Genomic DNA, 16,751 nt, shown 5'->3' on the forward strand with positions numbered 1-16,751 from the left:
GGCAACACTGCTCCATTTATGCTTACAGGACTCCGCCCTTCCTTTGGTTACAGACTTAATATTCCCTTCCTTTATTGGTCATCACTCATGTGTTGATCCTTGCCCACTTGCTCCTCCTCACATCTCCTAAGACCATCTACGACATTCATTTCTTCAGTATCAGACATTTCTAACAACTTCATTGTGTAAATACTAAGTTACACAGAAAAAAAATAAATAAAAATAAAATGACAGTTAATCTCGTTGTCACGTCCGTATTACCTACAAGCATGAAACTCACATGTCATGGAAAAGGGTTCGATGACCTTGCCATAAATGTAAACAAAAAAAATTGGGGGACACGTGTCTAGTATGGCTGTAATAGCACTCGCAGGTGTGGAGAAATTCAATATTTTTTTAAGTCCAGTGAGCTCTGCACCAGTCAAGAGTAAACATTGAAATGATTTTCTTTTGTTTACAACTGGTATTTGTGGGTAGCGGAATATTAGGATTTCAGGGTATTTATACAGCTGATCCCTCCAATCACGCGCTGCCACTCATGAGGCCATTCATAAGGCCACTAATTACAACTTTCCACGATAGGTTCAGTTACACTTTTCATTTGTTTTAGAGATATATCAGGCATTCTGATAGAAGCTCACTGTCATTTCTTAATATGGCTACCCATTGGAGGGAGGTAGACCGAATAGTACCAGTGTTCAGCGGGAAAAGAAGTCATTATGTGAGATATTTAGCAACAGAAATGGTTAAGATGTGATATAGGGACATAAGGAAAAGGTTCCATGTGTTTGTTAAGAAAGCTGCCAAACTATACCGACCTCCATCACCCTGAGAATCTCCACACCACACCAGTAAGGCATAACAGTATAATTTTTGAGGCCCCTCGTTAGGTTAGGTTATGCTTAAGTTTGGTTAGATTAGGTTAGGTTATGCTAGGTCAGGTTAGATTAGGTTAGGTGATGCTAGGTTAGGCTAACGTCCTAGTTTCACATTTATAGTTACACACTTTCTTGCCTGTGACCATGGGTTCTACACAATGGCGCTGTGGGCAGAAGGAAGTGGTTGTCGTCAAGGGTAGAGGTGCTGACTATGGAAGATTCACGTCGCCTGGCAGGTCCTGTAACTCTGTTGTTACGGTCTCACTGGGAGCCAGATTCTTGCTTGTAAGATGAGTTCTTACTGTAGCCGAACCGGCAGGCCTTCTCCAGCTATTATGTGATCTGTTTTACTGATCATACACATCATCGTAGGGTCGAGGAAAAGCAATTCTCTTCCGACATTAGTTGAAGAGGTAGACATGACCCTGGACGTGACCGTAAGAACTGCGAACAAGTTCTCGGTCTCAATTTCTTTTAAAATAACATATACACTGTTATAAAAGCACTCTCAAAATATTACAATATTCATAAACAACACATGCAATCAACTTGGTATTGTGACATTGTTTCTACTACAAAATTAAGATATTTACCTCTGTCGCCTTGCCCGTCCATCTTCGAGCGGCTGTATGCAAGTCGTGACTTGAGTGACCCACATGGGCGATGACGATGGGTGGGTAAACCACACTTTACTAACAGATGAGGATCGGCTCGAGGCTTTATAAATAACTGAGTACTGATTCCTACGTATATTACATAATTATGTTTTCAAGCAAATAGTAAACTTGACATTTCACTTATGACTGTAGAGGAATAATGATGTAAGTCACATACCCTTACATACGGTAACAATAAAGGATAAACTGAGAATGTGCTATGCAGAAGGGGGTGGACAGTTGCAGTGTCGTCTTAGGTCTTCTTAGGTGAATACTGGGCACAGGCTGTTAAGCCTATATGTCCAGATATTTATTTATTTTTTTTTATATATATAGTTGTTGGCGTGCGGCGAGAATGACAGCGCAGCTTCATAATTAAATTTCACATCTTGATGTCTCCAATAATGATCCAATCTTCTTTCAAATTCAAATACACTCGGAGCTTCTACAATAATTGATGGGAGGTTATTCCATGTCTATTCTTTCCGCAAAGTGTTGCCTTAGCCTTGTATGACATCTCTTTTTCATTAACTTACATTTGTGTCCTCAAGTAGCCGGGCCTGCACCCTCATCGAGCTGCAGCACTGCAGCTATCCCCGTTTCGTACTTTCCAGTTGTTAGTTTATATGCCTCTATCATATCACCCCTCAGTCTCCTGTATACAAATGTAGACAGCTGCAGCATTTTCAGTCTCTCTTCATAACATAGGTTCTTGAGTCCCGGAATCATCTTTGTCGCTCTTCTCTGTACATTTTCCAGAGATTATATATATATATATATATATATATATATATATATATATATATATATATATATATATATATATATATATATATATATATATATATATATATATATATATATATATATATATATATATATATATATATATATATATATATATATATATATATATATATATATATATATATATATATTTTTTTTTTTTTTTTTTTTTTTTTTTATGTAGGAGGGACACTGTCCAAGGGCAACAGAAATCCAATTAAGAAAAAAAAGCCCACTGAGATGCCAGATCGGATCGGAAACGCTGCGGAAGCTTACGAAGCCTCGGAACGGACACGACACGACGTTCAGTACGCCCACCAGCTCAGACGACATCGGATCGGAAACGACGCGGGTGCTATGTTTATCTCTCAGTCTTGAGAGTACCTCGACATAGAAAGGTGCCGCAGCTCTGGCGTGATTCCCTGCTAAATACTAAAATGAGTGATAATAGTAGTGACGAAGAAGTTCTCGTTTTAACCCTTGCCTTAGCAGCTGCAGAGGAAGAAGAACAAGAAGAAAAACAGTGGATACATCCTATATGTGCATCTAGAGAACAGGAAGGAGAATATTCCACCACTACCCCATCACCCCAGACAGCTGAGACAAAAGGGGTAATAACACACTCATGCATACAACTTATGTACGCCTCTATCATACCAGACGTAAGTGCTGTTTGCCCGTCACATTCACGCTCCTCTTTACACTCTTCGTGCTCAATGCTTCAGTCACAGAGGCGAATATAGGGTTGAAAGTTTCTATATACTACTTAGCAAGTAAAAAAAAAAAGACAAACAACATTTTCATGTTGAATTTAAATGAATTATTACATTTATGGAAAAAAAAAACTATTGTCACTACAGACGGCCCCACAAGCATAGAATTATCGTACAAAGCGTACGATAGTGAGGAAGGGTATCGTACATCGTATTTGAAGCAAAATTGTCGTACAAACACGATAATTATCGTACGAAGGGCAGCCCTGCATCACAACCTCTCCAAACACCATTCTGCGCATGCGCAGTCTCTTGGACGCATCAGAACTATCAGAAAAATATTCTTTCCAAGATATCCGCGTCGTTTCCGTTCTGATCCGATGCGTCGTTTCGTTTTCGATCCGATCAGGTGGGCGTTAGCACATTCAAATGTATGGTTTAGATTTTTTTCCGATGATTCGTGTCCCTTCCGAAGTGTCGTTTCCGATCTGGTGGGCGACAAGCTTAAAAGGGTCCAAAAAATTGAAGGATAAGTGTCTTGAACCTCCCTCTTAAAGGAATTCAAGTCATAGGAAGGTGGAAATACAGAGGCAGGCAGGGAGTTCCACAGTTTACCAGAGAAAGGGATGAATGATTGAGAATACTGGTTAACTCTTGCATTAGAGAGGTGGACAGAATAGGGATGAGAGAAAGAAGAAAGTCTTGTGCAGCGAGGCCGCGGGAGGAGGAGAGGCATGCAGTTAACAAGATCAGAAGAGCAGTTAGCATGAAAATAGCGGTAGAAGACAGCTAGAGATGCAACACTGCGGCGATGAGAGAGAGGCTGAAGACAGTCAGTTAGAGGAAAGGAGTTGATGAGAAGAAAAGCTTTTGATTCCACCCTGTCTAGAAGAGCGCTATGAGTGGAAACCTCCTAGACATGTGAAGCATACTCCATGCATGGATGGAGGCGGATAAGGCCCTTGTACAGAGTTAGCAGCTGGGGGATGAGAAAAACTGGCGGAGACGTCTCAGAATGCCTAACTTCATAGAAGCTGTTTTAGCTAGAGATGAGATGTGAAGTTTCCAGTTCAGATTATAAGTAAAGGACAGACCGAGGATGTTCAATGTAGAAGAGGGGGACAGTTGTGTCATTGAAGAAGAGGGGTTAGTTGTCTGGAAGGTTGTGTCGAGTTGATAGATGGAGGAATTGAGTTTTTGAGGCATTGAACAATAAAAAGTTTGCTCTGCCCCAATCAGAAATTTCAGAAAGACCAGAAGTCAGGCGTTCTGTGGCTTCCCTGCGTGAAATGTTTACTTCCTGAAAGGTTGGACGTTTATGAAAAGACGTGGAAAAGTGCAGGGTGATATCAGCGTAGGAGTGGATAGGACAAGAAGTTTGGTTTAGGTCATTGATGAAGAACAATAAGAGAGTGGGTGACAGGAACACCGCTGTTAATAAATTTAGGAGAAGAACAGTGACCGTCTACCACAGCAACAATAGAACGGTCAGAAATGAAACTTGAGATGAAGTTACAGACAGAAGGAGAGAAGCTGTAGGAAGGTAGTTTAGAAATCAAAGCTTTGTGCCAGACTCTATCAAAAGCTTTTGATATATCCAAGGCAACAGCAAAAGTTTCACAAAAATCTCTAAAAGAGGATGACCAGGACTCAGTAAGGAAAGCCAGAAGATCACCAGTAGAGTGGCCTTGACGGAACCCATACTGGCGATCAGATAGAAAGTTGTGAAGTGATAGATGTTTAAGAATCTTCCTGTTGAGGAAGATTCTTCAAAAACTTTAGATAGGCAGAAAATTAAAGCAATAGGACGGTAGTTTGAGGGATTAGAACGGTCGCCCTTTTTAAGAACAGGCTGAATGTAGGCAAACTTCCAGCAAGAAGGAAAGGTAGATGTTGACAGACAGAGATGAAAGAGTTTGACTAGGCAAGGTGCAAGCACAGAGGCACAGTTTCGCAGAACAATAGGAGGGACCCCATCAGATCCATAAGCCTTCCGAGGGTTTAGGCCAGCAAGGGCATGGAAAACATCATTGCGAAGAATTTTAATAGGTAGCATGAAGTAGTCATAGGGTGGAGGAGAGGGAGGAACAAGCCCAGAATCGTCCAAGGTAGAGATTTTAGCAAAGGTTTGAGCGAAGAGTTCAGCTTTAGAAATAGATGTGATAGCAGTGGTGCCATTTAGTTGAAATAAAGGAGGGAAAGAAGAAGAAGCAAAATTATTGGAGATAGTTTTGGCTAAATGCCAGAAGTCACGAGGGGAGTTAGATCTTGAAAGGTTTTGACACTTTCTGTTAATGAAGGAGTTTTTGGCTTGTTGGAGAACAGACTTGGCATGGTTCCGGGCAGAAATATAAAGTGCATGAAATTCTGGTGATAGAAGGCTTAAATACCTTTTGTGGGCCACTTGTCTATCATATAGCACGACAACAAGTTGTGTTAAACCAAGGTTTGGAAGGTTTAGGTCAAGAAAAAGAGTGAGGAATGTACGCCTCCATGCCAGACACTATCACCTCTGTTATTCGCTCAGCACACAAAGACGGGTCTCTGACACGGAAGCAGTAGTCATTCCAAGGAAAATCAGCAAAATACCTCCTCATGTACCCCCAACTAACAGAGGCAAAACGCCAGAGGCACCTTCGTTTAGGGGGATCCTGAGGAGGGATTGGAGCGATAGGACAAGATACAGATATGAGATTGTGATCGGAGGAGCCCAACGGAGAAGAAAGGGTGACAGCATAAGCAGAAGGATTAGAGGTCAGGAAAAGGTCAAGAATGTTGGGCGTATCTCCAAGACGGTCAGGAATACGAGTAGGGTGTTGCACCAATTGCTCTAGGTCATGGAGGATAGCAAAGTTGTAGGCTAGTTCACCAGGATGGTCAGTGAAGGGAGAGGAAAGCCAAAGCTGGTGGTGAACATTGAAGTCTCCAAGAATGGAGATCTCTGCAAAAGGGAAGAGGGTCAGAATGTGCTCCACTTTGGAAGTTAAGTAGTCAAAGAATTTCTTATAGTCAGAGGAGTTAGGTGAGAGGTATACAGCACAGATAAATTTAGTATGAGAGTGACTCTGTAGTCGTAGCCAGATGGTGGAAAACTCGGAAGATTCAAGAGTGTGGGCACGAGAGCAGGTTAAGTCATTGCGCACATAAACGCAGCATCCAGCTTTGGATCGAAAATGAGGATAGAGAAAGTAGGAGGGAACAGAAAAGGGGCTACTGTCAGTTGCCTCAGACACCTGAGTTTCAGTGAGGAAAAGAAGATGAGGTTTAGAAGAGGAGAGGTGGTGTTCTACGGATTGAAAATTAGATCTTAGACCGCGAATGTTGCAGAAGTTAATGAAGAAAAAGTTGAGGGGGGTGTCAAGACACTTAGGGTTGTCAACAGAAAGGCAGTCCGACCTGGGGACATTTATGGTCCCCTCCCCAGATGGGGACTCCGAGGCTGGTGTAGGAGTCGCCATGATGATTTTAAAATTTTTGAGTGAAGGGTGTGTGTGTGTTATTAGGTGCTTGTAGGTTTGTGTGGAGGAAGAGAGTTGTCTTTAGAGGGCAGGCTGTGCCTGCCCCCTTGTGTTGTGAGACACAAAGGGAAACGTGCAGTGAGGTCACAGCTGGGTTTAATGATAAGTCCACAGCACCCCCTGAACAGTGCTTTAGACCTCACTGGGAGTAATTATCGTTTCGGCAGGTGTCTACTGCCTCCTCCTATATATATATATATATATATATATATATATATATATATATATATATATATATATATATATATATATATATATATATATAAATATAATTTTTTTTTTTGGGGGGGCCCCAGATTGTTACCAAATTCAAGATGAGGTCTCGCTAATGCAATATAAAGTTTCTTGAAATTTTCTTGATTTAAATAGATGAAAGATCTTCTGATAAGCCCCATTACTCTACTTGCTTCGTTAATCTTTTCATTTATATGATTTTCAAAATTCAATTGTTCTTCCACCATTATGCCCAGATTTTTTCCACGTCAGTTCTCTAAAGATACTACTTGATCTTCGTTCCTCATTGTATATTGCCTGTGATTATATGACTTAGACCTTGACACTATCATAATCTTGCACTTTTCAGGGTGAAACTGAAGTAGCCATCTCTCTGACCACTCTTGAAGTCTGTTTATGTCGTTTAGGAGTATTACTTGGTCAGTGGAATTCACTCTCTCTCTGAAGCACTTTGTATCGTCCGCAAACATGTATAAAGTTGAGGCTATATTATCAGGCAAATCATTGATATATATAATAAACAACAGTGGTCCAATGGCACTACCTCGAGATACTCGACACCTCTTTCCATTCCGATGATGCACCATCCACGACAACTCGCTGTTTTCTCCCCGATAGTAATGCTGAAATCCACGAAGTAAGTTGTCCACCGTTACCATAACTTTTTAATTTAAAAATCAATATCTTGTGTGGCACTGTATCAAAGGCCTTTTTAATATCCAAATACACTACATCTAGCTCATCCCCTCTGTCAAGTGCTTCAGTCCAAGCATTCATCACATTTAGCATTTGCAGTGTAATAGATCTGCCTTTCATAAATCCAAACTGTTTAGGGCTTAATAAGTTATTTTCTAGTAAATGATTCAATATTATGTTTCTTATTATAGATTCCAGAACTTTACAAATAACACATGTGAGGCTTACGGGTATATAGTTATTTGGATTTTTCCTACAGCCCTTCTTAAATAAAGCAGATATTGTTGCTCTCTTCCACATCTCTGGTACTTTCCCTGTTTTGACTGATGTATGAAATAGGCTTAATTTTTTAAGTAATCTTGGGTGAATTTCATCTGGGCCTTGAGACTTGTCCACTTTGACATTTTTCAGTTTGTCATGTATTTCACTAGTTGTAATGTCTATACCCTCCAGCCTCACTGAAGAGGGGATTGTTATCTGGATGTCTTTATTCATGATATACAAATATACAAATACATACAGCAGCACAATTTTAGGTCAAAGTGTTTAATATTCCAAAGTACCCTCTCTCTCCTGCACCCTCTTATAACATTTCTCCCTTAATTTAATAGGAAATGTTGGGTTTAGGAAGGGGGATAAAAACCCAGGGAGGAGTTAGGATTCGGCTATTCAGCCGAAACGTTAGAGATTAAAAGAATCCCAACTCCTCCCTGGGTTTTTATCCCCCTTCCTAAACCCAACTACTTGTCAACATGAACAATTCACATTAATAGGAAATCTTGTTGAAAGGTGTCTGTAAAATCCTAGAAAAAAAGTGTGGGAAAGGAGCGAAGATCTGTTTTACTTGGTTTAATTGCTTTCTTATAGAGACTTAGTGCCCTTACACACGAGGACACTAGTGTCCGCCACCGGTGTCGGACACTAGTTGCCTCCCATATTATCAAATGGAGCCTTTCACACGAGGCAACAGCTGTGTCCCAAGCAGACAACTTCCGGGCAACAGATATTTCGGTGTCTCGCTCCCGCAACACGTGGCGGACACTGACGGTTGCCGCCACTCACTGCAAAGCATTGTTTTAAATGGAAGCTTTCACACGTAGCCACCAGTGTCCGCCACCGCTGCCCACTGGCCAGCTTCTCATGCTCAGTTTGACACCCACCATCATCCCATGATGGAAGGAGACGGCCTATCAAGGACAATTTCGAAGATGGTGGAGAAGCTGAACACGGAGGACCTCATTTGTGAAATAGAAAAACTACCAGCACTATGGGACCCATCTTGTGAGGGATATGCAAATAAGATAGAAAAGCAGAACTGCTGGAATGCAATAATGGTGATACTCATTCCTGATTTTGAAGAGAAACCCCTCTCAGAAAAGAAAGAAATACGTAAGCAACAAGTAGAAGCTCTTCGTTTCCCGCCATTCTTCCGACTGAGGTGTGTGAGTGGCTCACTAGTTGCCAGGTGGTGTCTTGAGCAAGGACACTAGTGTCCGACACCGGTGGCGTACACTAGTGTCCTTGTGTGTAAGAGCACTTACTGATAAATATTCACCCAAGGAGACGATCTCTGGCTCTCATCAAGACAAGTGAAGCCAGTGGGCGGAGCTTATCGAGTCTGTGGGCGGAGCTAACGATCGGTAGATACAACCAAAACATTGCGATCTCCCATCATCCCATGTTGAGCTATGGGAATTCACCACTTTCTTTTCGCATACTAGGCGAAAATAAGAAAGAATTTATGGTTTGAACTACGCAAAATACATTATAGTTTCTTAAATATGTTATGTAGACCTATTATCACTAGTATTTATGCCAAATAACCACGATATCGAAAGACATACACCAGACGTTTCCAGGAGAAATGGTAGTGAAAAGATTGTTTTTCATTGTTTAATGCATGACAAGGAACAAACAGTAAAACGAAAATTCAATAATTCGATGCTTTTTAAGTGTACAGTAACATGATATTACTCATAATTCTTAACAAATGCACTAAAACTTAATATCACACACACACACACAGAGTGAGTTAAATTTCATACATGATCAATAAACAGTATGCAAATATATATATATATATATATATATATATATATATATATATATATATATATATATATATATATATATATATATATATATATATTCTATTTGAGATCAATCTGGGTTAAAGGTTACCGAGATAAATCAGGCCATCTTTCACCTGATACAGTTTATTTCTTCCCCTTCATCTATATGCACATTTATATGTACATACATGCACATGTATATGTGGACGTGATCTCGTCCACTCATACGTCCGTCCCAGAGACAGCTTCCCATCTCTTACACAAGTTGAAAAATACTGATCTGATTTGTATGTATGATTTCCCATCCAAATCTTGGTGGCAAGGCACCATTTTTGCAGTCTAGTGGTCACAAATATGGTGGGAGAACAGGAAGCAACATAAAAAAAAAAAAAAGAGCGGTACACCAGCGTTTCCCTATACTTTCAATGCTCAGATGTAATGTTTTGGGTGTTAAGGGGACAGGGGTGACAGCGGACCAATAGCCGGTAGTCCGTTGGCTTCACATTCGTGACGTCATGCCTACTCCTCCCATTCTATGTATTCACCCCAATGAAATGTAATTCGTATTTTCTGTGGAATTGAGCTGCTCTGACAAAACAATGGTGTCAATAAAAAGAACACGAGTTAATGGAGGAGGAGGGGCATGCCAAGGGGTTGCAAGCTCCACCGTGCCAGCTATAACACCCTGGGACCTGGTCCCTGAATGAAGACGGTCACTTTGCTGGATTCGCTTGGAAATCACATGATCAACTCTATCCAGAACCCAGTATAATTTAACTCCAATCACAAAATCATATATGTAAAAATATAGTTGGTGGTAAAGTATCATGATAGGTCAAAATAGTTGTATAATTAGTGTGGTGAAAATAACACCACACTTGCACGAGGCAGACGGTACCAAAACATTGAAACAACACGTTGGCAGCGGCATGCTATGGTGGATGTGACATGTGTGTGGCTGTTGAGGGGCGCGACCATTGCTCACAGTCAGAACACTGATCCCTGAACCGAAGTAGCATACAAGAGGAAAGAAAAAAAAAGTGGTCAGACTGCGCTAGGAGTTGAGACAGATCCTTGGGAGCAGCATAGGAAGCGTGATGGTGGCGGTGCAGGACAGTAGGACGCCCCAGCGGCCTGCCATGAATGTTCCCCGGCACGTGCTGGACGCCTTCGATGGCCTAGTGGCGAGTGGGGACAAGGAGCGAACAGCCGCGGCAATGCTAATCCTGCAGCACGTGGAGGAAGTGCTGCGGGGAGAGGGACAGGTGGGTGCCAGGTCAGCAGATCCTTAGAGGCCCCGCTGAACCACAGGTGCTTGTTTGTAGTTACTGACTGGATGACTTGATGCACGATTGATACTTCGTTCTTCACCTAACCTTTATGGCCATTGTGGGAATAACCTTAGCTTACTAATCTCCAGACATGGGCTGTTTTTCTTGTTAAAATAAAATGCTCTTATTTATTTATTTTTATTTTGCACGGGTTCGAATCCTGGCTACGGTCCGAGGGTAGGAAGGGCATCCACTCGGGGTAACGGTTCCCAAATGCCAAATCCAAAAAAAGTCCTTCATCAGGAGGCACCGTCTCAGCCCTAACAGACTAGGGAAAACTAGACGTAAAAAAAAAATAAATAAAAAAAAATATATATATTTTTTAATCATGATCTAACAATGAATATATCTGCAGTGAAAATAATGAACTGAATTAATCTAAACTTAACCTAACATAAAATAATGTAGCCTAGGTGAGCCCTAAAATGAGATCACTTATTTCAATAATAACCTTTTATTACCTAAGAGGGGGTCACCTGGTTGGCTACCCTGATTCTGTAGGCAGTAAGCGAGTTAACATAGGTATGATGAGGTAGCACAGATCTGCAGATACGCCATTCTCATGCTTTAGTATGGCTGAAAATATAGTGCACAGATAATAAGGACTGAGTTATGCACCTTATGCAGTGTTTTAAATAAATCTAGTAACAATAAAAGTTTGGTGTAGGTTAATATTGATAAGAGAGAGAGAAAGATGGCAGTCTAATCCACAAACTGATACAGAAGAGTTAGTAGAGTTTAGAGCAACTACATCTGGCAAGGAGTTCCACAGGCTAACAGACCTTATTGATAAGAACCTCCTCCTAACCTTCAAGGAGCATTGAGAGAGAAGGATCATAAATCTGTGGCTCCTTGGGCCCAGAGAAGGTGCCAAATTAAAATATAATTTGGTTTAATACTATATTCGTTGTGAAAAATTTTCCAGCAATTTATAACTTGCATGGAGTAAGCAACCTTGAACAGAATAAAGATCTAGGGTTCTGAGTCATTCATCATAAGAGAGGTGATTGATTCCTCCTATATGCCAAGTCCAGGATCTCTGAACCAATTCCAGCAATTTGAGATCACCAGTATGTCCAGTGCTTAATACACACGAGGCATACTCTATTACAGGTTTAATATGAGTCATATAGAGTGAGCATAAAATTTTGTTGTTGGCAGAGAGTACTTCTTGGGAGGTTAGAAGACAGTTCTGAGGCCTTATTGACAATGTATCTTATATGAGGATGAAATCTGAGAGAGGTATCCACTAAGACACCAAGATCCTTTTGATAATTTACAAAAGATATGGTGTGGCCAGTCAGGTAGTGTTCAGATAAGGTGCCAATATCTTGCCAAGCTATTGAGCCCTATTGAAATCTTAGCATAACACACTTGTCTCTGTTGAGATCAAGACCCCAAGAAGTGGGTACAGAACATATGTTGTCTAAATCATTTTGACATGAGGATGTGCCTACAGCAAGTGACAGTGATGTGGAAGGACAAATCTTTAGATAGATCTTGAAGTCATTAGCAAATATTTTGTAATTGTTCAGAATAGATGATAGTGCAAGAAATAACAAGGGCAAAAGTACAGAAACCTGAGGCACTCCACCTGTGACATCTCTGGTGCTGCTATTGATGCCTGATACAGTCACATACATCTGCCTTACAAAAAGGAGCATATCCATTTCAATAATGTGCCTCTGATATATATACTGTGAGTTTATCCAGTAGTAGAGAGTGATTTCTCTATATTTAAAGGTTTAGAAAGGTCAAACAGACCAACATCATTTGTCAGTTTTAGAAGTGATGAAGTCATAGGTTAGTATGAGCCACAGTCTTGCCATGCCTAAAGCTATATTGTTTATCAGTGAGTAAAGCATTCTGTTCAAGATATTCATATATTTATTCAGTCATAATTCTCACCAGTGTTTTATAGCAGACTGATGTTAAACTGAAGGTGGCATGACACAAGGGAAATTTCTCTGAGCATGCTGCCCATTTTTACTGCAGCTGGACAAAATGAGCAGCAAATAACATCTTGCTGCTCATTTTCTGCTGTCAGGAAGAATGGAAAATGGCTGTGGTGCCTGACTTGGTGGGAGTATTTGAAGTCAAATGACTGTCTTACTAGAAGCTATACATGTAAAATAGAAATATATTGTTGTACTTTATGATTTAAATTTTGTACTATAAAACTTAGAAAAATGAAGTATATGTGGTAGTGTGTGCATGTAATTTGATTGTGTGGTGTGTGAAATTATTTTCTGTGCCTATTTGACAAATGCAGCTGGTGAGATAAACAATATGTCATGATGGAGTCCCATGCTAAGTTTTGCTGGAGTGTGAAAGTTTGGCACAAATTAACTGAGCTATAGTGGATCCAGAGTATTAATTGGTACTCAGGGTGTTGGCTGTTGGACCTGCTCACACTGTTGTCACCTCAACCCTGGAGTGACATGACCACAGCTAGCAGGCCTATATGAGTTGCCAAGTGGAGCAAAAGATTTATTACAGCATCCTTGTTCCATCATTGATCAAAACCCATAAATAAAATGACATGCAGTCATATATGATAACATAATTTGGGAATAATTAAAGTAAAATAAAGTGGCTGAAGAGATGCTGGCTTGGAATTTGTTGTTGGAATGACGAGGCGTCAACACAATGGTCCAGTCCCGAAGTTGATGAAGTCTGGGGGTACACCTTTGTAATGGTGATGTATCTGTGTAACCTCTGCGTTATACTGCTGGTTGCTGAATCATCCCTCTTCTTAGGTTTCCCTGCATTGGCTACTCTGAAATATAACTACTGTGATCTCTCTTCATATCTGTAATAAAGTCATCTTTTTAGTCTCAGCATCATAGGAATAGGAAGTTGACAAGTTTCTCTGTGTTGGTGATTGTATTGTCTTATAGAAAGTTTAAGTTTTGTCTGATAAGTGTCTATGCATTGCAGTAAAATAAAGTGTTCAATGGTTTCATCTTGTGAGCTGCATTGTGTGCAGTGTGTTTCCATTTGTGTGTGTGTTTCTGTAATTGAGTTTAAATTTGTTGTTTTGACGACATATTAGAAGTGTTAAAGCTTCATCGTTTTCATAAAAGTACTTCTTTGATGTCTGTTGTATATGCTCTATATAGTGTAAGTTTTTTCTTGTTATCTAAGTCCTGTTTCCATTCTTGTGTCTCCTTTTTATTCAGAATGTCTGTCAGTGTTCGTGATGGCATGTGGCTTAGCTGGTAAATATTGATGTCTTGTGTTTGTAGGTATTGCTTGACAGTTTTGGTTCATCTGTCCTTGTCATTTTCCATTTTATGAAGCAGACATTGTTTAAGTAGGTCATTATATGAGCATGTCATGATGTGTCTTATGTAGGACAGCTTGGCTTTCATGTCTCTGTTATTCATTGATGATGAGCCTATTTCTCCTGTCAGGAAACATTTCAGTGTGTATTTTGATACTCTTAATATTGTTCTGAAGGTTTTGTTTTCAGTAGCTTGTAGTTTTCTTGTTCATATCTAGTGTATGTGATGACACCTTGCCAATAGGGAATTCTAGGTAAGGCTACTAGTTTCTAATATGTCTTTCCAATCAGGAGTCTATTTGAGCTCTTTGCCACTACTGTGGCTGTTGTGTTGCTGATTTTTTTGGCCTCTAAGAGATTGTCTTTTTTGTACTTTGCAAAACGTTTTCTGTGTATGCAATACACCACTGTTCGATGAGATCCTTGGTATGGTGGCGATTGCTCTGGAAGACCTGGTAGTAGCTGAATATTGCTGGTAGCGTAGAGGTCGTGGGTAGTGGTTTGATTATGGTTGATTGTGCTAGTAAAAGAACACAAGTTTATAAAATTTCTTCTTGATGTAATGATGGACAGAATGTACACACGTGATACTGAGACACAGGTTATGACGGACATGATGATACTTGGTTTTCTCTCTCTGAAGACTGACTGTGAACTCTGTGAACTTTGTGAACTGACTGATAAACTGATGTGCCCTCACTCTGGAGAGACTGAACTCTGGACTGATCTCTAGCTATGCATACAGCTCTATTTATGTGAAATGAAGTGGATCAGGGCTCAGAATCTGAGAAGAAATGACCAATGAGGTGCCTGGAAATGGAGTGAAGGAGCCAATCACAAAGCCTCTTATTCAGGCCAGGAAAGGATGACAGGAAGACAGTGTAGGTGTTTTCCCTAAGGACTGGCTTGAGTGTAGGGAAGGTGTGGTATTCCCATGAGAGAGCGATAGGAAGGATAAAAGGTTAAAATAGACTGAGGCTGGCCATGTGGGCACATGGTATGAAATATATGAATGATGAATATGTATAATAATAATAACTGTTATGACTGATGTGATTGATACATCTTTTATTTATTAGTGTACAGTAAATCCAAAGATACTTTATTTCTGCAGCTTTTTTAATGCCATTTAAATTGTCTTGATTTCTTTGGTGGTTATATAACATAATAAAGCTTTTGTCTTTGTTAATTTCTAGGCCACTTGCTTGGGCTGCTTCTGTTAGGGTGATAATCATATTCAGTGCTTCCTCCTCACTCTGTGCCAGAAGTAATCCATTGTCAGCAAAGAATAGAGCAGGTATACAGGATATCTCACCCCTGAAGCCAATGTTTGTTTCATTCAAATGTAGGATGATCAAGTAGGTGAGCAGCAGGAACAGTGATAAACCTTGTCTGATGGCACTGGACACGTTTAGATTTGCTGTAAGTTCATCGTTCAGGCAGAGGAGAACCGTGTCATTTTGATAAATTTCATTTATGACCAATTATGTGGGGATGTATTCTAAATTTCTTCATACATTCTATGAGGGATTCTCTTTGCACACTGTCTAAAGTTTTTTTGAAGTATATAGCAATGGTCACTAGTGGTTTTTCATCTTAAAAGTTTTTTCATTGCAGTAGTTAAGTAGGAATAGGTTGTCTTCTGTGCGTCTCTGCTTGTAATTCGTTGTCTTGTCTGTTTGTGTGCATGTGATCCTCTATTTTGGTTTTCACAATTGCCATGAATAGTTTGTATGAAGTGTTTAGGAGAGCAATAGGACATAGGTCTTTTTTTTAATTGTCTTGGACAACTTCCAGTTCTGTGGTATTTGCTTTTCTGTAAGAACATTGTTGAAGCATGTCTTTATGCTGTTTACAAAGATTGTGCTGTCTGCTAATATCTTGAGTTCTCTTTTCATGTTTGATCCTGCAACCTTATTTTTTTTTTTTTTTTTTTAGATTTAAGGGATTGTACTATTTCTGTGTTTTGGAGGTCTGGGAGTTTCATGTTGATGATACTGGATGGGGTATCTGATTTTATGGCTGATAAGTGCTCCAGTAAGTGTATAGAAAAGTTTAGAGTCTGTCCTTGTATTGTTAAGTGTATACTACTTAAATCATGTAGCATGAAGTCTCTAACATAAGCTTCTCTATTCTCTTGGTTCCATGTCTCTTATGTGGCAAGGATGCTTTTGTTAAATTTTTCTCCAGTATTGTTGAAGCTTTACCTTTACAGCTTCTATTGGTAAGCATTGTTATCTTTGTCATTGTTGTCCCTGTATGATGCCAGACTTGCTGTGCTGCTGGTCTTGCCAGCGAAAACGGGCAGCATGCTGGGAGAAATTTGCCGTGTGATGTTGCCTTTATAGGCTAGTATTTCAAAGGAGTGGAACAGGAACCCTTCTTGAATAATGGCACAATTTCAAATAATTTTCATGTGGTTGACAGAACACACTCACTCAAACTTAAATTGAATGTTTTCAGCATAGGGTATGCCAATGCTGAACATAATTGAGTAATTTCGGGTGTAAATTGTCAGGCATCTAATGACAACGAAAAGGGTGAAGAAAGGCCCAGTGAAGGTGCCAGTCCATAAAAAGAG

The 16,751-nt window shown here is 40.0% G+C and overlaps 1 protein-coding gene across 4 annotated transcripts in view; it reads left to right on the top strand.

The window, feature by feature from the left end:
- Nucleotides 1–640: 640 nt before the first annotated feature.
- LOC135102716 (uncharacterized) overlaps nt 641–16,751 on the top strand; it is a 52,152-nt gene continuing 36,041 nt past the window's right edge. For 2 of the 4 annotated variants that reach the window (XM_064008207.1, XM_064008211.1), the window contains exon 1: nt 10,445–10,818. In XM_064008207.1, coding sequence (XP_063864277.1) covers nt 10,651–10,818 — 168 coding nt within the window. In that variant the 5' untranslated portion in view covers nt 10,445–10,650. Of the gene's footprint in view, nt 852–10,444; nt 10,819–16,751 lie in introns of those variants that run through there. The other 2 variants (XM_064008210.1, XM_064008209.1) reach the window with 2 other exon arrangements.

This window comes from Scylla paramamosain, chromosome 8, assembly GCF_035594125.1.
Source record: "Scylla paramamosain isolate STU-SP2022 chromosome 8, ASM3559412v1, whole genome shotgun sequence".
In the NCBI taxonomy this organism is placed as follows: Eukaryota; Metazoa; Arthropoda; class Malacostraca; order Decapoda; family Portunidae; genus Scylla; species Scylla paramamosain.